Here is a 23824-nt window from a genome sequence, read left to right as displayed (position 1 = left end):
TTTTTTTTTAAGGGTTAAAATATCTTAATGAAAATGTGCACAGGTACATTAGACATGTTGTCTGTCTTTACAGGACCTACACCACCACTCTCCCTACAAGTCCTGAAGAACCAGTGCAGAGACCAGCTGGTTTTCTCCTTAATCTCTGGTTACTTGAATTATCAGCATTCACTAGACTGCAGACAGACTCATCCACCCACACTCAACAGGCACTTATCCATATCTGGGTTCTTTGAAAAATGTAGCAGACACTGGCATATCCTGGATATTCCACTAAATCACTCTGGGTTGGGGTTTGGTGGTGGAGAAGAGCAATTTTTGCATAAGTAGTTTCCACCAGCATTTCCTCCAAGCCTACAGAGCTCTGAAGGGCCTTAAAGTATCATTTACATGATGCCTACAATTGTATTAAGTAATAGCTAAATGCAAGTTACAGATCTACCAACAAAAAATGAAAATCTAAATATATATGTATATTTTATACATAGGACTAACAGACTGACACAATGGATATGTCCCCCCTATTTGAGTGCCTAGGTTTAGAGAAAAACTAGGCATAAAACTCAAATACAGTTTAACATTAGTGTCAACACACCCCTGTCCTTAAATAGTTGCATAGCTGACTGAACAATTCATACTTCTCATTGATGTAAGATTCATTACATCTGAAAATGACATTGCCCTTTTTCTTTTCTTGGTTATTTTCTCCACTGCAAATAGGAAAATTTATTTCTCAGTGTCCTGATAATGCTTCCATCCACCTTCCCTTTAAGGTACTATTTTAAAGCAAAATCTATCAGGCAACAGAATTACATTAAAATATCCTTGCAGTAAAAGAACAGACATTGAGTCTCTCTTACTTCCTTTCCTTTTAGGCCTTCAGTATGCACCTGCAACAGAAATGCAGAGTCATAAAGTATGGAAAGAGTGAATACAAGGCAGAAGGTACCAGATGTGTTATGGGCCCCTACAAGGTATTTTTCTCCCCTTGCTGCTCCTCCAAGTTGCATAATAACTCCTACAGCTCTTCTAATCCTGTTGCAGGCTGGGAGATGCTTTCTATTTAAAGAGCTCAGGCTGACACAAGGTTTTCTCTCACCTGTGAAGTGGTTTGGGTGGCTGTATAAACAGCAAGAACTTAATTATCTCATTATATAAACAAGTCAGTACATTCCCCAAATCCTGTTTTATTCTCAATCACAAAAATCTGTTGACTGTAGAAGGAATCACATAACAAGCACACTGGCTTGGGATATGCCCCATAAGTTAAACTCATTTTCAGGTGTTACACACATCTTTCAAAATTTCTGGGTAATTGCTGTCCCATCATTAATATTACATTTGAGCAGGACAGCAAAATGTTCTTACCCAAATAGGCTGGGTTTTTTCATAGTTTTCTTTTTCTTTTTCATTTACTTTCTACAACATCCTAAGTAAGGGAATTCCCTGCTAACTTTCCTGTGATTACCAGGGAGCCTCTCATTCTTGTCTTTAGTTAAAGAGTGCTATTTCCTAATTTTTTTTTATTATTATTTTTTTAAGTTAAGGGGATACTCCTTAACTGCTTTGTTACCAGCCCATACTCTATCAGTTCTAGACCTCTCCTCTGCATATTTAGTGGTAAATCTTTCTCCATTCACCCAGAGATGACCTCTTCATACAAGACAATACCAGTCTCTGGACATCCTTACATGCCTGCCAGAGATGTCTCTGGCATCAGTGAAGGCACTGCTGAAAGCAGAAGGATGCACAAAGGACATTAATCTAGTGACACAGGAAAGATAAAACCCACTCTTCTGTTTCTGTTTAATTTTTTTCATGAGTGCTTTCCTGATTTCAGTACATCAAGTCCTAGTTGTCTTATATTCCACCAGGACTTTTCCAGATATAAGCCAAGGAAAGATCATTCCCCTAATGAGAAACTGCTTTTTTTCTTCTCCTGCCCCAGCTCTTATGCTCAGTCCATGTCAAAGACACTCAGCTACTCAATACTGAAATTTCATTTGCATTTATAACTTCCACAGGCTCTATGTACCGAAGGGCACTTGGAATCAACAACTGCCAGAAACCACACAGTCCTGTCACAGTATTGCTCTGTCTGATGCACTTGAGGCAATGCTTTCATTGCCTCAAGTCCTGGTCTTCACACTTCACAATCTCCCAAAATTGTGGCAGAGCATCTTCTCATTGGAACCTGTCACATGCCTTCTTCAAAAGTCGTCACTTTTTAAAACTTAAAAAAAAAAAAAAAAAAAAAAAAAAACAAAAAACCACACCAAAAACCATCTCTCAGTGAGATCCTTCCACCCTGCATTTCCCCATTCTCTTCTCATGCAATATTGCTACAAAGTTTGGGAAAGCTAAAAAAAAAAAAATCTTACTAAAGTGCCAGGCAATCCTGGAAGTCCAGCTTCACCCTGCAGGGAAACACAAAAGAAATTAATAAACATACATAGAACACAACATGGCACAATACACAACAGTGGAAAATAAAGCAACATCCTGAGCATGGTTTCCAACTGTTGTTGTACATTCTTATTTTCAATACCACCTCATAATTGATAGATCTGGACACACAATCTCAATTCTGTTTTCTCTGCTTTGCAGATGAATACATGCAGAAACTGGTTGTGGTCTGTGTTACTGTGATGTTTAACACACATTTTAATAACATTCAGTGACATAAAATGAATAACGCATTGGATGTGCAATAGCGTTAGATTTGTGCTTCAAAAAATCTTGTATTTGCTCTGCACACTTACTACACAAACTGTTTGATGTTTAGATGCCTAACAGACTCCCAAAGGGACAGATATTTAGGAGGTCAAAATGCTTTTGTTTGCTAGTAAGCAAAATAACTGCAAAAAAAGTAAGAAATTACCATTTCCCCAAGTCATTTTATAGAGCAAATGATGCCATAGTGGTCGCAGGACACTGGGATGCTACAACCTCTTCCATGATTTATTGCCACCAAGGCTATCAATTTGTTCCAGTTCATTTTTCTCCAGCAATGTCCACTATTTATTATGCTTTAAGACTGTGCATACAGAAGGTTTATCTTTTACTTTAGGCACAGACTGGTGTTAAATTTATCAGATCGCTTCCTTCCACACTCTATTTATTATTCATTACTCATGTAGGTCTCTGAATAACCCAGCATATCTTTCATAATTTTTTCTCTTAAGTTCAATTACTCTTTGTTATTTATTCAGAGCATCATAGAATGGTTTGGGTTGGAAGGGGTCTTAAAGATAGAATCACTGAAACATTAAGGTTGAAAATACTTCCAAGGTCATTGAGTCTAACCTTTGACTGAACACCACCATGACAACAAGACCAGTGCCACATTCAGTTGTTCTCTGAACAATTCCAGAGATGGTGACTCCACCACCTCCATGGTCAGAATCATCCAATGCCTAAGAAACCTTTCACTGAACAAATTCTTCCTGCTCTCCAACCTGAACGTTCCCTGGCATAGCTTGAGGCCATTTTCTCTTGTCCTGTTGCTGGTTGCCTGGGAACAAAATCCAATCCTACCCTGGGAACAACCACTTGTCAGGGAGTTGTAAAGAGCAGTAAGGACCTCCCAGAGCCTCCTTTTCCCCTAGAATAGACTACACCCAGCTCCCACAGCAGCTCTTCATAGGACTTACTCTTTAAACCATTCATCAGTTGCACTGCCCTTCTCTGGCAACACTCTGGCAACTCAATTACTTTCTTCTCATGAGAACTGAATGCAAGATTTCTACCAATTGCCCAGCACAGAGGGACAATCAGAGCCCTGGTCCTGCTGCCCACTGTCACCCCTGCATTTCTTGGTTTCAAGTGTTTGAGTCTTAGCAGCCTGATTCTCAGGCTGCTGCATGTAAACAATGTGTATTCTTAGAACTTATCAGTATGTTTTGCATTCTTGTTCTCAGAGAGAACTTGACTGATGGTCATATTGACCAATGGAGTCAGGAGGTTGTAACCTCCTTGGGCCAATCTTGGCCCTCTGTACAAAATGTATATAAGCCTTTGGAGTCAGATAATAAAGAGCCTTCCATATTTCACCCTGCTGCTGCATGCTGTCCTCTGTGAGGGTCCACCACCACGTCACATCGTGTTGCCCCTCTAAGGGCAGAGGTAACAGCCCACACCATTGCTGACACAGAAGGCCAGGGTGCCACCGCCCTCCTTGCCCACCTGGGCACACACCAGCTCACATTTGTCCGCTGTGAGCCAGCACCCCCAGGGTCTTTCCTGCTGGGCAGCTTTACTGACACACTGCCCCAGCCTGGGGTACTGAAGGGGCTTCTTGGGATGTGAGGGCAGGACCAAGGCATGGCACTCCTGGAAACTCATCCTGCTGGCCTCACACCATCCCCAGCCCCCCACAGAGCCTTCCTATCCCCAGCACATGGACACTCCCACCCAACTTGGTGTCACCACAAATTTACTGCTAAAGGTACCCTCAATGCCCTTGGCCACATCAGCAGGACAGACACTGAACAGGACTGGGCACAGGGGACACAGCTAGTGACCGAAAACCACCTGGATGCAGTACCATTCACAGACACTCTCTGGGCTCAGCCATCTGTCATAGGTTAATACAGTTCAGTTTTTTAGATTAATAGAATATTGCTCCCCCCAATAAAAGGTGTTACATTGGGGGTTTCCCACTTTTTTCCCTTGCCTTTCTTCCCCACTGCTTCTGCTGAGGGGTGTCTGCTGGGGCAGATACCCTGATGAATAAAGCCAGCAGTTAACCCAGAACAGCCTCCCTCTTTTTTCTTGCTGTTGTTGCTTCACTCCTTCAGGCAAGCAAGAACTCACGGGGATCAGTGAGGTTCATCCTGCTACCAAGTTGTATTCTTTACTGTCGAGGCGTCAGGGCTGACCGAGGCAGAAACAAGACACCTCTTCAGAAGAGAAGGTATCCATCAGCCTCCCACCCACAGGCATGGCCTTGAAACCTTTGGGCTGCTGCCAGAAATCACATGACCACCACAGGCTTGGCCAAGCTTTAACTCTTCTCTGACACAGACTGAGACTTTCTTAAACTCTAACCCTTCCCAGAGATGAGAGAAAAGGCCAAATTGGAGACGTGTAAAGGGACAATATGGAGATCTCAAAGTCAGTAAAGGAAGAGTGACCTCTTAGGTGGAAGAGATGATAAGCTGCCTTGGTTGTAGGCTGAAAATCTCCTATGAGTTATGGTAACAGACTGTAATATGAATATGCTAGAATAATCCTTTACATCATGGACAATATGAATTGGGAGATAATTTGTGGATTCTTTGAGCAAAGGTATCTGTGATTTCCCGAGAGAATACTGAATTAGAAGTTGTGATTTGGGTGATCCCATGAGAGGTTTGAACAGAGAGAGATGAGAAGAAGCCCTCTGCCAATGAAGAAGTGAGAAGACATCTTTGTTCTCTGGGATGAAGAATTCTTTGCCTTCAAAGTTGTTTATCTTTAAAGTGCCACCCCAATCTGTGAATCTACGACCCATATGTGTGGTCATGGGAAAGGCTATGTAAATATGGGAGGTTCCACAGCTGCAGAATTTCCTGGGCAGGATGTTTTTCTATGAGTTAGAAGCCACAAGAAGACTGTTTCTCTTTGTGGAAAGTTACCAAAACAACAGGATAGACTTCTCTCTCACAAAGACTGAATGAATGATTATTTTTTAAGTAGTACTGATTTGGAGTTCTGAGTTTTGCATCTTTACATTGTTTGAAGAAAATGAACAGTTTGTGGTGAGAGAAAGGGCTGGTTTAGGAATTATTTTTGTGGGTTTTTTCTTTTCCTTTACTTCCCTTAGTGTGTGTTAATAAAATCCAACTGTTTACCTTAAAATTTGGCCAGTTTTGCCTTTTTCTCCCAATATCCTACCTCCCAGTTGGCAAACAAATTTCAGTGAAAGTAACACCACCACATCATCCTGATAGTTCTGAACCCAGCAAAGAGTGCCCCTGCCCATGCCCTGGGATGACAGCTTTTCCAGGACTCTGCTGTGGAAGATGGAGTCAAAGGCTCTGATCAAGTCCAGGGAGATCCCATCCACAGCTTTTCCCTCAGCCCTGAGGCCGGTCAATGGAACATCATAGGACATCAGGTTGAGCAGGCAGGACCTGCCTTTCCTGAACCCACACTGGCTGGGCCTGATCCCTCAGTTGTCTTCTCTAGGCCCTGTGATCCCCCTCACAATGATCTGCTCCAGAACCTTGCTGGCCCCAAGGTCAGGCTGACAGCCCTGCAGTTCCTTGCATTCCTTCCTGAGGCCCTTCTTGGCTGTGGGTGTCACATTGGCACCTCCAGTCCTCTGGGACCTCCCTGACTGGCCAGGACTGACAATAAAGGACAGACAGAGGCTTAGCCAGTTCTTCCAGCAGCTCCCAGAGCACCCTTGGGGGACTCCCAGCCAGCACCATGGACTTGGCAGTGTCTCAGTAGCTCTGCAGGTCACTAATGATTTCCTCCTGGATTACAGGGACTCCAGTCTGTTCCCTGTCCCTGTCTGGCAGCTCAGGGTGCTGCTCAACCTCTGCATATCCAGTCTGACTATCGAAAGTTGAGGCAAAGAAGGCATTAATCAGCTCAAACTTTTCCTCTATCCTTTGTGACCATATTTGCGCCACCAATCCAGTAAAGAATGGAAATTTTCCTTGTCACTCCTTTGTTGTTAATCTTTGTAAACAAACACTTTTGATTGTCTTTTACAGTAGCGGTCAGATGAAGTGCTAACACAGCTTTTGTCTTCCTGGTTCTCTTTCTACATAAGGTGAGGGCCAAGGTGTGAGATACATGTGAGGCTGGGTGGAAAAGCAGTTTGGCAAGGGCACAGGGCTTCTTTGGGGATGTTTAGGGGAGGAACACAAAGTGGGGCAAGGGAGAGCTGTAGGTCACTGGGAAAGGAACAGGCATGGGTAAAGTCGAGGGGGAAAGTCCTAAAGAAGGCCTTTGTCACTAAGGAGTTCTCCACGTCTCTCCATGACAAGGAGTGGCTGTGCCCACCAGGCCTTTGTGACCCGCGGTTCATCATGCCCAGAGGCCATTGTGACACGGGTCCCTGTGGTGAAACAGAGGCTCTTGCAGGGCCAAACCCCTGGCATTGGCATTCCCAGGAGAGCAGCGCTCTGAGGAGGCAGCAGCTCTGTGGCCAGGCAGCAGCTCCTCAGGAGGAAGCAGCTCTCCCGGGTGCCCTTGGCCAGTGTTCCTCAGAGCACGGCCAAGATGCCAAAGAAGCAGAAGGCGAATGCCCACGGCCAGTCCCAGGAGGGGCAGCCGCTGCTGTCCAGGCGGCCAGAGGTGAGGGACGGGCATGGAGGGAGAGGCTGCACTGGGACCTGCAGGGGCAGGGCTGGGGGCAGACACTTTGGGCCAGGCCTGGCCCCAGCCCTTGCTCTGGGCTGGAGCCGGTGCCAGGATGGCCTGGGTGAAGGAATGGCGCAGAGACAGCCAGCGCAGCTGGGAACCCAGCCCAGCCTGGCTGCCGTGGTCAGCACCTGCCTTGGGGGCAGAGCTGGGCTTGCCACCATGCAGGGGGACAGAGTGTCCACACAGCTGCCTCCATCCCACGCCTCCTCCTGTTTCAACAGGCACCCCAGGAACCAACAAAGGCAGCAGCAGAGGTCACATGGGTGACCATCATGCCCCTCCATGGGGACCAACTGGTCCCCAGAGAGGACATCTCCTGGACCCTCAGAGTACTCAGAACACAGGAGGACAGCCTGGAGGGTGGGCACTTGTTGCCCTGATTTGTCTTGCTTTCAAGTGTTGGAATCCTCGCAGCATGATTCTCACTCTGCTTGATGTAAACTATATGTATTTTTAGAAAGTACATATGTGTTTTGCGTAGTTCTTCTCTGAGAGGAAAGCTTGATTGATAGTAAGAGTGTCCAATTGGGTCATGAGCTTGTAAATTTCCTGGGCCAATCATGGCCTTCTGTAAAAAGTCTATATAAGCTGATGTAGTTAGAAAAATAAAGAAGCGTTCCATGTCTGACCTGCTACTGCCTACGGTCCTCTGTTTGTCTGCACTCACATCATAACTTGAGACCTCTCTGGGTTAGGTGGTCACAGGCACTCACTGCTCCACATTGGTACAGTCACACGGCCACCAAGACTGTCCGTGTCAGACTTGCCGCCTCTCCACGGCCCTCCATTGACAGTGACACCTCCGTGCTGGCTCAGCCCTGAAATGCCCAGAGCAGCCTCGGCAAGGGTCAAGTTGCCCCCTCTGCCAGCAGCCCCAGCAGCCTCTGGGTCCTCTCCCAGAGGCACAGCACGGTCTGTGGGCCCCGTGGCCAGGGGCTACCCAGACCTGGTGCCACCTTCTCCATGGGGCACTCTGGCTGCTGACAGGGCCCGGGTAACACCTTCCCTGCACAGCTCAGCTGAGAGGCTCTGGCCAGGCTCAGGGGCAAGGCAGGGCCATCGCCTGCTACCCCTGCAACGTGCAGGTGGCCTCCCGCTTCGCACAGGGACCCGGCCGGCCTGGAGCCTCCTGGGGCACACCAGGGTGGAGAAGCTCTCTGAGGTGCAGGAAGAGCACAGTGGCAAATCATCCAGAGACCTGTTTAGAGGCCTTGCCCCGTTCCCTGTGTGAAGAAAGTCCCACCAAGGCCACTGGCATCCTGGAGTCATCAAGTGTCTGCCAAGAGGCAGATGCAGAGCCCCAGGTGATGCACAGAGCTCCAGGCTTGACCGAAGACTACACAGCAGACACTGGAAACTTCTCTGAGCTCTTGTCTTGTGCCCAGTTGCCAGAGCAGCAGTCTCTCTGACAACTCACAGTCCTGGGACACTTTTCAAAAGGAGCCAAAGGAAAAGTGAGAGGAGGAGGAGGAGCTTCCAGATAGAGGCTGCATGAGGCAGGGACAACCCTCAGAGCATATCACTTGCTCCATTGAAAGAGAAAGAGAGGCAGGAGCCTCTGCTCTGGACAGAGATCCCTGGGACGGGGGCCACGGCTTTTCCCCATGTCAGAGCCTGAGGAACTCTCAGACTTCTCAGCTTCTCCCTCATCTGGAAGCGCCTCTGAGGACAGGGGAGCTCATCAGCTGCCTGAGCAAACTGCACATGGGAAGCTGCTGTGCACGGGGCCTGAGGATGTTTCAAAGCATCTTCTACATATCGAGGCAGAGGAGCTGGAGAAATTGGAGGAAGACATCCTCTCCTCCCTGGATCAGGAGAGCCCCTCAGTGCCACACACCCTTTGCAGGTGGACCAAAGGCTGCGCAGGAGAGACAGAAAACTACCCACAGCTCATAGCTCCTGACCTGTTTGAAGAGCTGTGGTCTCTCTTTAACAACAAGGATGTGCCATCCAGGGATGCTGAAATAGACCAGCTACTGGCAAAGTGGGAGGAAGAAGAGCTCCCTGACAGAGACACTGCAGGAGAGGAGCACAGCGAGCCAGACAGCGCGTTGCCCTCTCACTGCAAGACAAGGAAGCAAAGCCAGCAGCTTCTCCCCTGGACAGCGATCCCCGGGATGAGCGGCACAGCGAGCCCCTCCCCACGGCACTGCCGGAAGACACAAAGCTATCTGTGGAAGGCATAAAGCAATCTGTGCCTTGCCGGTCAGTCCTGCGGAGAAGGCCAACGCAGCAGGCATGGGGGCTGGCCGTGCCCGGCCCACCCCTCCCCAGGAAAAGCCCTGCGCGGCCGAGCCGCCTGCAGGGGCTTGCCCGGAGCACGCCCAGCCCCCGGCACGCCGCGTTCCTGCTCGCCCCGCTGGCAGCGCGGCCGTCCCGCAGCCCCGGCCCCGCGGCCATGGCGCTCCGTGCTCCAGAAGGCGCGGCGGGCTCTGCGCCGGCTCTTCTCCTTCAGCTGCCTCCGGGGGCGGCCACAAAAGTGAGCCCGGTGCCGGCACCAGGACAATACATGACTGTTCCCCTGAGGGAACCATTTGCCAAGGGCAGGTCCTGCAGCCGGCCCCAGGCCCTCAGCCCCAAGTCAGTTGCAGGGCAGCCTGGCCAGGGAGAGCCGCCTGAAGGGAGGATAACAGCGCTGCGATGTAGAACCCGTTATGAGTTGACTTTAGGCCTGGTCTGCACTGGGGAGGTGCATCTCCACTCTGGCCCCAAGCTGCATTAGCATCTGAGAAATTCTCCTTGTGCCCTCAACAATGTAGGCAAAGGAAAGAAGGCCCATCTTTCTTTCACATGTGAACTAGGAAAGCCACCTGCAGGGTGGACTGGACAAAGGTGTTCACCCCAGAAAGAAAGACCTGGGGCCCTTACCTCCACAAGAATCATAGAGACCTCCAGCACAGACAAGCACATGATGAGGAAGGACTGATGGAACACTTCCCTTCCACTCTCCTCTTTAATATTCCTTTCTAAATCTCTACCTCCCATTTACTGTTCAGTTAAATCCCTGTTGTGGACTTTGATGCACGGTCTTGTCGGCACCTTAATTTGCACAGAGGTGTCTTTCCCTAATTGCATCTTTACTGCGGCACACATCTGCACAGAGCACTTGAGGTTTGGCCACCTCAGTGCCCAGCATAGAGGGACAATCACAGCCCTGGTCCTGCTGCTCACACCATTGCTGACACAGAAGGCCAGGGTGCCACCGCCCTCCTTGCCCACCTGGGCACACACCAGCTCACATTCAGCCACTGTCGGCAGCACCCTCAGGGCCTTTCCTGCCACTCTGCCCCAGCCTGGAGCACTGCAGGGGATTGTTGTGGCCAGAGTTTACAACCTGGAACTTTGCCTTGTTGAACCTGATGCCATTGGCCTTGGCCCATCAATCCAAGCCTGTTCAAAATATCTGGTTTGCCTGTGCCTTGAGCAGACATCCCACCCAGGAGATCAGGTTGCCCAGGGCCCCATCCAAACAGGTCTGTTTTAAAAAGAGCCCATATTATGCGAGAAGTAGAGAAGAGACACACACCAGCCACTCTGAAAACACCAGACCAAAGAGACAAACATCTCTGAAAGCACCAGTTGCAGCTGGTTCAGTGTTATGAACTCAAAACTGATCAGTACTGCAGGAAGAGAATAGTGGGGATTGCTTCCAATCTCTGCATTCTTGAATAAGGGTCACTGACTTAATCCAGAGGAGAAAAAGAGAAAGAAATCCAGAACTGGCTTTCCACTGCTGCTGAAGAGCTGGTCGGAAATACCAAAACTACAGCATCATGTCTAACAGAGAGGGAAACAGAAGGCTGCCCTGAAAACTCTAACAACTCTGAAAAATAACAAGGCCAAAATTGTTGCTGAGAGCAGAGAATAATTACTTTGCAGGTATGAGGCTCAGAGGCATTTTGTTGTCACTTTCTGAGTCAATTCTACATCTCCTGAGTCAGAAAAACAGAATCTACATAAACATATTGACATTTCTACCCACATTTCTTAGATGAGGGAGATTTCCTGACCCAAACTGCAGTCTATTTCCTTCTACTTCAGTATGATCATTAAACTAAGAGCAGAGGAGCCATAATTAGACACATTTTAACACTCACACCCATTTCAGACTGAAGCCATGTCAGAAAAGTGAAATATTTAAATATCTATAAACTTTTGTTATATACAGACGAGATAAATATTCGTCCAACAGCCCTGATATTTCCAGCCTTGAGGGCCCAAGCAAGAATTAACAAATGTGTTTATAAATTCACTCTGTGCATCCCATCCCACTTACCTTTTCTCCTTTGGTCCCACTAATACCAGGAGGTCCAGGGCTGCCAGGAAGGCCCTATAAAGAGGTAAAATTGAGAGAAAACTCTGTTTCTGAAGTGCAGGAGAAACATAAGGCTGCAGGTATTGGCAGTATAAACAGTGATGCCCTATTGCACTGGGGAGGGACTAATAGAACATGAGGCTGCTTTGACTCTGCTGCACAGAGAGGAAAAAGAGTAACAATGGAGAGGCCACAGCAACCACAATACCACCGATCCAATTTCAGCTGAATCAAAAGAATTGCAGTTCAGTGAGTGTATCAGTGTCAAACACAAAATTCAGTATAAAATTCAGGCATGAAGATTTACCCCCTTCTAACTGTCTAGACATGAAAAAGGAAGAAATGCTTCAGAAAACCCAACTTCTGTAACAGGGTTTCACTTGGAGAAATTGTCCCTTTGAAGGAGTAAACAATCAGGATCCATCTTCACATCCCTTTGAAATTTCCTGCTTCATCTAAATTTGCTACAAGTATAAACCAGTTCTTTATCCATCTGTAACACCGGAAAACATTTCCATCTTGCAAGGATAGTGATAAACACTAACTAGACACACGTTTCTTGGTACAAGATAAACTGTGGCTGAGGAACAGAGCAGGATGCAGATGCTGCACCCTGGAGGCATCAGGCTCAAGGGTGGCAGTGATTAGCTGCATGGCTTTTGGCAAATCACCTCTGGCCTCTGCTTCTTATTCTGTCCTTTGCTATCTAGACCAGAAGGTCCCTGGAAGAAAAGGATGCTTCTCATTAGGTGTCATTCCCTGGGTAATGAAAACAGTCTTGTGGAATCTACAGATAGTGGTTATAGACAAAGCAGTGTGTGTCTGATCAGCAGAAGTGTACTGATCTTCTAGGCCACTTTCTGTTTTCTTTTTGTTTTAAAAATGTAAATAGTTCCAAGCCTTTTTTTATTGAAAACAAACCAAATATATTAAATCCAGTTCATTCCCTTTCCTGTTGTGGGCTTAAACAACTGATTTTTTTTTTTTTTTGAGTCCTTTCTTATGTATTTAATGAAAATTAAGACAAACATTTGAGCTGTCACATTTAAAGGACTGGCATATCTTGTAAGTATAAATTGAATTCTAGTTTAATTCTAAAAGCAAACAAACAAAAAAAAAGAAAACTGTGCCAACAAAGATCCTCAGGATAGGGACATGATTGGGTACTGTCATGATTCAGCAATCTCCCAGGATAAGTCTCTGTTTTAGGGTCAACTTCCACTGTTCCCAAAGAAATACTTCCAGTTATTGAGTATTTGCCATATACCTGTTTCCCCTCCACACCTGGCTTTCCAGGGAATCCATCCAGGCCTCTGTCTCCCTGCAAAAAGAAGCGAAAAAACCACTATAATTTAGCTCTGTGCTGTTTAGGTCACTGCCGTGAAGGTGGTGTCCATATTATCTGCTCCTAGAATAATGAACAAGGAGAGAAATTCCAGCCAGTCCCATAGAGAAAATAGCTGAAGTTCCTACATCTGTACCATGAAAAGTTGCTGCAACCAGAAGCAGGTGTGTGCTACCTTTCCACATTGGCATCCTTCCTCTGCCTGCTGAGGTGGGTTGGTGTAAACTGGACAAACTGCTCCAGGAGAATGTCAGCCCAGAACAGCTTTTAGAAAAATAATAAAGCAATCCAGCAATAGGTCAGTTTTACCCAGTAAAGAAAAATCTCATTTTTCACCTTTCCTTTCTGTAACCTGGGGGAATAATTAATTTGTTCCTATATGTCTCCTGAGCTGGACAGTCCACAAAGTCCATATACAATGGATTTCACTACTTTACTTGAAGATGTGGGTTTTTCCCCCTGTACCTAAACCTGATTTTTTTTTTTTTCCTGCAGATTCAGACTAGTAAGTCTTTCCCTAACCCCCCACAGAGAGAAGTGTTTCCTTCATCTTTAGAATGACCTGTTATGGATGTGAAGATTTACAAAACTCCTCCTGCAAACTTCTCTAGACTAAACAACCATAATACTTTCAACTTTTCGTCATAGGCATGTTTGTCATCTGATGAATCTGATGACAAATCCTCTGATCATTTTTATTGCTCCCCTGTGTGCAGTGTCCCAGTTTTTCCACATCTTCATTGTAGCTGGGTGCATGACTCCTAAGGCTAACTTTGAGCAGGAATATGTTTTCATGTTTTATAGACTATTCTTCTGTTTGAATCCCAGGATAATGTTTACTTTACACTAACCCCCCTTCCACAAGACACCTCCTTTATCAGTTGTTCCCAATCCATAAGTGCAATTTGTTGTTCTATGTGTATGGAACATCCTGCAGCTACCTCTTCTCAATGTCATCTTCTGCTTTGGGGGATTGTGTTTACAGGATAATTTTGAATTCTGACCCTGATCTCTGCTGTTCTTCCACATTCAAGCTCAACATACTTCATATTTTATAATTGAGGTTCTTGATAGAGATAACTGGATCAATTACAAACTTCTGCTGAACTTCACTTTTCTCCTACTGATTGTGGCCTTTGATCATTCAATCTCTTTAGTTTAAAAACTCCTAGAAACAGGGACTTTCTTGCACCTCTCTAAAGTCCTTAAACCTCTGAAAAATGAGACACAGATTTTGTTTGCATCCTTCACACACAGTTGAATATAAACTATCAAACACACATACAGTGCCAATGGTAACACGAATGTGCATGTAAAAACAAAATCTACAAGTACAAGTAGTGACAGAAAACTAATAGTTTTGTGGTGTTTTTTTTAGTGTTTTTATGTATCTTAAACTCTGTTAGACTACTGTTATTACCTGCAAACCTACACTTCCAGCATTGGATTTAATTAGCTTCTTGTGTAAACTACATTGATTTGCCAAGTCAGAAATAGATTTGCTAATCAATATTTATTTCTCCTGCTTAGAAATTCAATCAATCTTCTAACATAAATGTTATTTCAAATTATGTATTCAAGGAATGAAGTTGGAGAGACCCATATCCTCCAGAAAGCAGCTGAAAACCAGTGTCAGACAGCCAGATCCACTTGCTTTGGAGGTGATAGTTTCCACATTAATGCTTTCCTTTGCACTGCCTGAACTACAAATATCCTGAATTTAAGACTTTCAGCAAGCAACAGCCTGGTAAGTTGCTGACAAAATGTGCAGTGTGTTCCCAGGAGAATTTTTAACATCAATACACTGCAGCAATGAGTACTTCACACACACTGATTTAGCTGCCAAAACAGAAAAGTGTCAATGTTCTTACTGCTACCAATGGGGGCTGGGAAAGGCAAATGTTATTATTCATACCAGCAAATACAAAAAAAGCTGTTTGAAAACACTCAAAATGATTGTGTTTTCTGCTGTTCCTTCAGAAAATTCTGTCATTATAAATATTTTTCATTATTTTTTCATTCTTTAAATAAGGCTACTCAGTGAAAGGTACTTTTCTCCCAACAGAGAGAACAAACACATTAAAGTTTCATTCTCAAATTTTCACTTTAAGATTCAATTTCTTTCTCCTGGGTTCTACTGCTTTTTGTTCTTTTTACCAGTGGAACAAAATGGTGAAGATTCACAAGCAACTAGGGGAGATGACAATTCTGCCAAAACTTTAGTGCTGCTCTCTGACCTCTACCATTTAGAAAATTTAATGATTGGTTGGAAAAAAATGATTACCCAGGAGTCTGTAGGACCCTGGAAAGGCTGGAGAAAAAAACCCACTACAGAGGGATGTGGCAGCAGCAGACCAGTCCTAAGTCTTACACAATCCCTTCTCAGTAAAACAGACAGGGTTTTACAGGATGGACACAGGATTATGCAGCAAAAGCAACACCTTTTGTCACACTGAACTGCTGGACATGCCTAAATTAGAATGCCAAGTATCACATACAGATATGGCTCCTGTTAGCAGGACAGTGCATCATCATAATCTCTGAAGTTTGTCCTGAGGTCTGCAATGAGCTCATGGGATGCAAAAGGGCATGGGATATACCTCATATGGTGCAGTGCTTTTCCTAAAGTGCAGGTGTAACCCATACTGCTGGATTTGGGAACCTCACTATAAAACCTTAACTTTTACATCTGAGGTCCCAGGATGTGTGAAAAATTCAGCAGTATGGATGGGATACTCAGGGCTTTTTTGGTAGTAAAGGGGGGAAACTTGATAAAACAATACTCAGTGCATGAACTAGTGCTCCCATCTGATATTACAACCCCTTTTCTCACACAATAAAACAGAGGTTGTGTAGGTGTCAGCATTCAGGTTACAGACTGAAGAGCAGACAAGAAAATATTTGGCCCACCAAATTTACGCCCACTGTTTTCACAGTAGTACTGACTGGTAAAAATTAAAGCACTGGCAGTGGGTGCACTGAGACCATCATTAAAACCTGGAAAAAACTGAAGCACAATTGTTGTAGCAGAGATTTGGCTGCTTCAGAAAAAAAAAAAAAAAAAAAAAAAAAAAAAAAAAAAAAAGTAGGGGCATCTCTAATTGTGCAGATCCTTCTAATGAAACAAAACCTAATTCATTTCTTCCCCACTTTAATCTTCCTCTTCTTAGTCAGTTGCCCGCCCACACACAGCTCCAGCTTCCTCTCTCATCACGGTGATGTCAGAAAGATGGATTTTCTTCCAGGAGCCAAATATTCCAGCAGATTAGACAATTTTGACTCTGGAAAAGCAGCAGAGGCACTGGCTAGACACAGGACACCTATCCAGTTCTGCAAAGGGCTGAAGGAAGAGCATGAAAAAGATAAAGTACAATCCAGCCATTTGCTCTAGCTGCAATAATGAGGACAGGTAATACAAAATATGATCATGGCTACTTTATCATAAACAGCAGAAAGGATGTTGATAAAGAGAAACACAAAATCTCACAGCAAGGGTCTACTGATAATTTTTCCCAGTAGGCAAAAATTTGGTGTTAATCACTGACTTTTCTCTCCAGGAGAAGATGGAGAATGAGAAATGGGAACAGAGCTATGCCAGCAAGATGATGACTCCCTCCTTCACACAAACACAGGCAAAGCTGCCAGACCCTCCCTGAGATAAACCTGTGTCAGGACTGGCTGGAGTCATAAGTGAGACAGAACATTTTTGGGGCGCCCTGAGCACTGCCAAGGAGGTCTGCAGCAGAAGTGGGTGCACGTCTGAGGTCTCTCTGAACACAATGAGCAAACTGAAGGCTTTGTGCCTGCCCAGCTCTCCTCTTAAATGCCCATTCCAAGTATAACAAGCATTTGGTCTTTTTTTTTGAGCCACAACCATGGTTTGAATCTCAAAGTGTCCTGTATTTTGTGAAACAGCTCTTCACAGTCAGGAGAGAACATGGAGTTGGGAAACAACTCCATTAGGTTGAAGCCTTTGACATAGTACAAATTACTTGGTCCTTACTAGTAGTGAGTTTATGGGGATGGGAGAAGAAGGAAACATAGGAAGTTGGATGATGTGAAAAACTGTAATGAGATGGGAAAATGCTGGATGCAGACCTGGGCAATGGCACAGTCAGTGACCATCCTCAACTCTCAGGTTGTGCACACAATGTGGATGCCCCTTCAGATCTCTACACTGGCAACCTCCACTCCTCTCCTCCTCTATCTCCTCCATCCCTGGCTCCACCCCAGGACTGCACAAGTCCCTAAATGTGAGCTTAGTAGACAGCATAGATCCCAAAAGCCCTCCTGCACACCAGTGGAAGGTGGAGTGCACTTGGTAGTGCAGGACAGTGAGGAAACTCCATCCCTCTCCAGAGCTGCTGGCCTGGAATTCCACCTCACCTAATGGACAAAGGAAAAGCCTGGCCTTTCCTAGCATGCAGCAGGAATACCTTGTCTCCTCGTGTTCCCTTTTCTCCTCTTTCTCCTTGTAGACCCTAAAAATAAAAAGAAACAAAGATTATAAAGATAAATCCAAGTAGAGGCATAGTTACCTCCTCTAATTAGTCACCAAATCAGTGTGCACATCTGCACAATCTATTCAAGTGAGCCTCAAGGACATTTTTTATGTTGCCAGTCCTCAAAGCTGGCCACAGGCATGATCTAAGCAGACTCAGAGACCAGGGATGGCTTGTGAGCCCAGAAACATCTGTAATATATTGCCTGCAGACACACGACTCTCCTGCCAACAGCAGAGTGGAGGGACAGGGAACACACCATAGCTGCAGATGGTCTGAAAAACAACCAGTGCTCTGCATTTTTCAAGTTTCTTGTAAACAATGAGAACTTTTGTAAAGGACAATACTGATGAGAAAACCTATCACATAAACAAGCAAGAATTCCTGTTCCTGGTGGGTTTGGATGTGGCAGCCAGACAGACAGCAGGTAGCTTTGAGAACTGGCAGAGGTTAGATGCACTCTGTCCTGGGGCCCAGCACATTTTTGTGTTGTGAATGCAATGCCATTATTCCTCAGGACTGCATAATTCATCTCCTCCCAGCTACACCAGAAACATTGCTGGAGCTCGGTTTGATGTGGCACTAACACAGACAATGGACTCAATAGGCACAAAGGGATTTCACCTTCCCTTGGCTCAGCAAACACCTTGTATTTTATCCGTATTGTAGAAACTGAACAATCAGCTAATAGCTATTGAGAGATAAATATGCTCAGTCAGCAGTGACCTCTCTGAAACTGCCAAAGCTTATAGTGCTTCTTGCTGTAATAATTTAAACTTCAGTTTACTTTACACTATAGGGGAGTCTTAGCTCCAAGCTAATGAAAGCTCTCTATGTCTGGGTATATTTGGCCCTCAGCATGATTCACATAATCATCTTAATGAGCAGGGCTATTTTATACTAGAGCAAGTTGCTCAGAGCCCAGTCCAAGCTGGCCTGGAATGTTTCCAAGAATGGGGCATCCACCCTCACCTGTGCAAGATTCTCACATTCTCATAGTGAAAACTTGCTGCCTTATATCCAATCTAACGCTAACTCCTTTTTACTTTAAAACCATTATCCCTTATCCTATCACAACAGGTCTTTTTAAAAAGTTTGGCATCTTTTAAATATTGAAGGGCTACATTAAGGTCTCCCCAGAACTTTCTCCAGACTTAGCAACCTCAGCTCTCAGCCGTGTCTTACAGGAGAGGTGCTACAGCCTTCCTACCACTTCCATGGCCCTGTTCTGGACCTGCTCTCCAAGGTCATTGAATCTCTCCTGGGCTGGGACTCCAGTGATGGATGCAGCATTGCAGGTGGGGTCTCACCAGAGCAGAGCAGAGATGCAGAATCATTTCCCTCACCTGCTGCCCATGGTGCTTTTGGGCTGTAAGTGCCCACTGTCAGCTCACGTCCAACTTTTCATCCACCAGCATCCCAAGTACTTCTTGGCAGCGCAGCTCACAATGCTTTCATCCTCCAGCCTGTGGGAGGTGACTCCAATCTGGGCCATCAAATCTCAGAAAATTCAGTCAGCCTTTCCAACACCAGCTTAAAGGCTGCTTACCAAGCTGGGACGACAAGACAGAGGTGCTAACAGGATAGAATCTAATTTACTTTGGTCTTGCTGCCTGTTCATTCAATGCGAGTTTGTCCTCTGAGCCCAAAGGCTATTCCCTGAGAGCTTTGAAAATATGACTGGAAACTTGCTGAGAGGTGGTATTTTTTCTTGGTGTTCTGATGAAGTTTTTCAAGCACCATATAAATGGTGCATCATCACAGACCAAAGCAATTGCATTACAGTGGGAGCATCACAAAATCACCAGCTGCTATCTCAGTAATCAAGTCATCTCTGCTGATACCGCTCTACAGGCTACAGGTCTGTTCTCATTTAAAGAAGACAGAAGAAACTCAGTGAAGTCAAGAAAATTTCACCACTTGGACAGTGCAGATAAGTGGTCAGACAGATAGAGATTGCTTAATAATAATATATATCTGGGCAGAACACACTGAAAAAGTAAAGAAAGTTTGTAGAGCGTTAAAAATTGAACAAGAGCCATGACTTACCGGGGCACCTATGTAGCCTTTAATGCCTGGAGGACCCTGTTTTCCTTCAGATCCCTGGCAAGGAATTGAGATACAGTAAACCATCAGAAACTCTTTCACATAAAAGACCAAGAATAAAATTAGTCAGAAATGCAAGTTGCTCTTCCAGGCTCACACTGAGGCTTTTTAACTCTCTCAGAGCTAATAGAGGACTAATGTCTTACTTTCCAACTACTTACCCCAGCTGACACTCCAATATTTTCCTCTGTCCCCTCAAACATTAGCAAGTTTTATCCTTCTGCTTTCAGACTTAACCTGCAAAGGCAAACTGTCCTATACAGGTTTCTTTACAGGTTATCTCAGAAGGATTGGCACTGTCAGATGTTGCACACAACACCTGTTGGGGCTCCTGAATACAGTGTTAATGGAACAAAGCAAAGGTATACATTGCTGCAAAGTGACCACAGTCTTCAAAATGTTACATATTTTCAAGAGTAAATGAAACAGATCAGAATAAAATTTCCAATGTTTATTTTTACTGATAAAAAAAAATGCAAGAGGATCAGGTGCATTTCATCAGTCCTTCAGCTGGTTATGCACTGACTCATCCTGCAGAAGGTACACTGTAATGCAGAGTACTCACAGGGTGCCTTTATGTGTCTTTCAATGCTTGAAAATTATCTAGATCCTCAGCTGAACAGGCTCAGCCATCAGAGCTGTCCCATGGAGACAGCCTGGGCCGGGCAAGCTGACCTAGAGAACGGGTTTGGCATCTTGTATCACCAATTTGACTGATTTTCTTACTTATATCACTTCCCCTTTTCCAACACACTCATCTGTCTAACTCCTGTCTAACACTAATTGGGTGGCTGTAATGGATAAGGCTTCAAAACATATAGAGATACTGTTATTAAATAATTTTAAAATAATTACTACATTTTGTATTAATAGAAGTTTCGTATTTAAAAGATAATAAAATTAAAAATGTAAGATGTGTTTGCAAATAATTAGTAGCAGAACTGAGGCTTTTTTCCCCCAGTGCAGGTTAACAAGAGTAGGGTTCAAACACAAGCAAAGGTGGCTCTGGGATCAGACATGTGAGAACCTCTGCAAGGTCAAGAAGCCTTGCAAGTCCTCTAGTAGCAGAGGGAGAGCAGCAGGCATGCACCTAAATCTCTCCTTCACCCTGCAGAAAAATACTGCTACCAAAGTCTAGGCAAAACCCCAAGAGAAACAGAGTCCTGCTCCAAATTGTCCAAATTACAGAAGTCCAACTCAGTCCTGTTACATAAAACGTGGTTGTAGTACTCAGCAGAAGTTACAGAGAAACCTGATTTGTCTAGATGAGATGTGCTGAACCCACTCAAGTCCTTGTGCTGAGATCATGTCTGGTAAACCAGAGAAGCGTGAGACCTTCGACAGCTCGAGCAAGCAACAAGGAAATTTGTCAAAATGAAACTCTTACCTAATACTTTTTATTTCAAAGGATTGATTTTTTTCCCCCCTCTCCCTCTGCTTTTTCTATTAAGTGCAGATAACTGTCAGTTCAGATGGGAATGCTATAGCTATGTCTGTGCCACAGCAATGACAACCACATAAAACCTCTTTATCCTTTTATTAGAGATACAGGGTGGGGGGAAAACGAAGGAAAAGGTTGAATATTTGCTGCAGGATATTGCAAGCTAAAGGGTCTGATCTCAAAAAATCCAAACTTTATTTCTCTGCTGTAACACTGTACAATGAACAATCTGAGAAATGGTCCTTTTTCTCTGGACCCACTTATTCCATTTAAATTGACCTGCCAGGTCCCACACAATTATTTGGGAGCTTTCCCCACTGCCCAGTGAGTATTTCTTGCCATCTCAGACTGCCGTGACAGCTGTAACCAGAAGCTCCAACACCTCAGCACAAGGCTGACTTTGATAACTCTTCTTTGTGGCCAGCTTGTAGCCAGCAAGATCACACATCCTTCTTGGAGAACAAAGAAGTTTACCCTCCAAGTTTGATGAAAAAGAAAAAAAAAAAAAGGCAAAAATCCACTCCAAACCCTACAGTTTCATGCTGAAGACACTGAGCTAAGAACAATTGCCCCTGGAGACATCACTGAGAAGCCAAACCAGTAAAACCAGGGATGACATATCAAGGTCATTTCATTCCTGTAACCTGTACATGAACCCAAATGTGCTCAGCAGCCATTTCTGTAACTCTTTGGGCTGAAATTCCATTACCAGGAGTCTGGAGGACTCTTATCGGTGTTACTGGAAGCTTCACACAATTAATGAGGTCTGTAAAAAGTACAAGACAACTTCTTAAAAGAAAGTGCTGGCAATTCCCCCTGAAGCAAAAGGCTCCTCAGCCAAGTAGATAAACAAGGGGCTGAATTTCCCGGGGCACAGGTTTCATTGCTGAGCACACACTGAGCTTGCCTCTCTCAATGCTAATGAGGATGGTTTGAGACAGAAAGGATCACAACCCAACCAACCAGAGAAACTGCAAGGTTGCTCTCCATGGAGCCTGGGGTAGAGCCCAGAGCTTATGCTGATGACAAAAATAAGTGATCCGGCAAAAAAAACCCTAAATAATCATTACACCGGTAATTGGAGGTGTGACCTCTCTAATTGCCAACTCCACCAATCCTTATACACCTTGCTCCACATTGGTGAGGTGCTCAGGCTTCACACCAAGGAGTAAAGGAGTGTGGATTCCTATTTTAGACTTTATAGCCCTGTCAGGAAGTCAGGGTTATTTCTTAAAATAGCTCAGACCAGAATCCAGCTCAAGGACATTACACACAGCCAATGCATTCATTGAGGTAAATGAAAGTCACTGTAAAAACACACAATAATTTTATATTTGGGCACTGTGAGAGGCTGGGGTTGGCCAAGCTCCTTCTTCCCTAGGAGCACCTGGCACTGTCCAGTCAGATGTCTTTAGGTTCAGCCCCATCAGCATCTGTTCTGCTCAGGCCATAGATCTGAGCTCCTTTATTCAGCATTGCCTCATTAATTGGCTGAACTGCATGTTCCTGAAGAACCTGGTGGGAAATCTGGAGCACAGGACCAACTCCATCTTGAGGAAGATGTAGGTGCCTGAGTTTAATTTGGTTTGTAAAAGCTTTGCAAAGCAAGCGTGAGGAAGTTCATACCACAAAGAGCCTCATATAGCCTTCTGATTTGTAATTTCCACTACATGAGCCATGCAGGACAGAGAGAAAATATGTATTTATTTACTTGATGGGAGAGATGCAGCTAAAAAGCATTTGTGAGTGATGAATTCAGTTCATTTCATCCAAGATTCAAATCCCACTGAAGGGCAAAATATTCAGTGTGCCTCCACTCAGCTCAGCTCAGCCCAGCCCTGCTTTGCACTTGTCATTTATCCCCTGCTGAAGCCAATATGGTTTCCACAGAGAACCCTGGGATGGCTGCCAAGTATCTGTGCTAATCTACAAACACCTCGTGAGTTCTGATACCCTCCTGATGGGGCTTCCGGGAAGGGTGAAGTCCCCTCTATGCAAAGACACAGGGACATTTTGGAGGCAGGGCCCTGCATAGCTGAGGAACACAGAGAACCTGTATATGACCTGCTTTATCAAGTCCTCTCAGACAGAGCCAAGCAACAGTCAATGCTACACCCAGAAAGGTGCTGAGGTACTTAACTCCTGTTTGGGGATAATGGCACCAGTGAACTCAGTGCAAGATTTAGGTGACTAGAAATGGCTCTTCCAGAAAGATGAGATATTTAAAAGCCTTGATTTGTGCAGGAACAGAACTGAGTGAAGTTAATTCAGGCAATCAATTTGCTGTCCTTGCAGCACCTTTCACAAGATGAGCTGAACTTGCTGTGCATGAAACCCCTAAAAACACATTTGTGACAAGGCACCATCTACTTCCTGTGCTATAACAACAAGGCTGAAACCACCTGAGGAGTATTTATCCCCTCAATAACCAGGGAACAAGGCAAGGAGAGCTGAGACTTTGAAAGGAGGTTAAGGAATTGCAGTTCTGATGCTGAGCTAAGTTTCACCAGATCTGCATTCAGAAGCACCTTGTTTGAGGCAAATACAAGCATTGGCTCAAGTTCTGTATCACTCAGGAATTGTTCACTGGTGCAAAACTGAAGCTCCCAAAATAGGCAGAAACATTTAGGATAGGATCTCTTCATGATCATTTTTCAAGTCATAAAATAGGGAAATAATTCTCATCTGCATCTTAGTGAGAGTTGGAAAAGCTACTGAAAGTGTGACACAAGACTTATGTGCCCCAAAACATG

At 44.9% G+C, this 23824-nt stretch overlaps 1 protein-coding gene across 1 annotated transcript in view; it reads right to left on the bottom strand.

The window, feature by feature from the left end:
- The window catches only part of COL22A1 (collagen type XXII alpha 1 chain), a gene marked incomplete at its 5' end in the record, with an annotated part of 210599 nt that overhangs the window by 86408 nt on the left and 100367 nt on the right, over positions 1-23824 (bottom strand). Inside the window, 6 exons of the mRNA XM_083859503.1 lie at positions 861-890; positions 2382-2417; positions 11639-11692; positions 12945-12998; positions 17459-17503; positions 19574-19627. Of these exons, the coding sequence (XP_083715629.1) occupies positions 861-890; positions 2382-2417; positions 11639-11692; positions 12945-12998; positions 17459-17503; positions 19574-19627 (273 nt within the window). The remainder of the gene's footprint in view (positions 1-860; positions 891-2381; positions 2418-11638; positions 11693-12944; positions 12999-17458; positions 17504-19573; positions 19628-23824) is intronic.

The sequence above is a fragment of the Zosterops lateralis genome, assembly GCF_965231275.1.
Source record: "Zosterops lateralis genome assembly, chromosome: 1".
Taxonomy (NCBI): domain Eukaryota; kingdom Metazoa; phylum Chordata; class Aves; order Passeriformes; family Zosteropidae; genus Zosterops; species Zosterops lateralis.
This window is presented reverse-complemented; position numbering and strand designations above follow the sequence as displayed.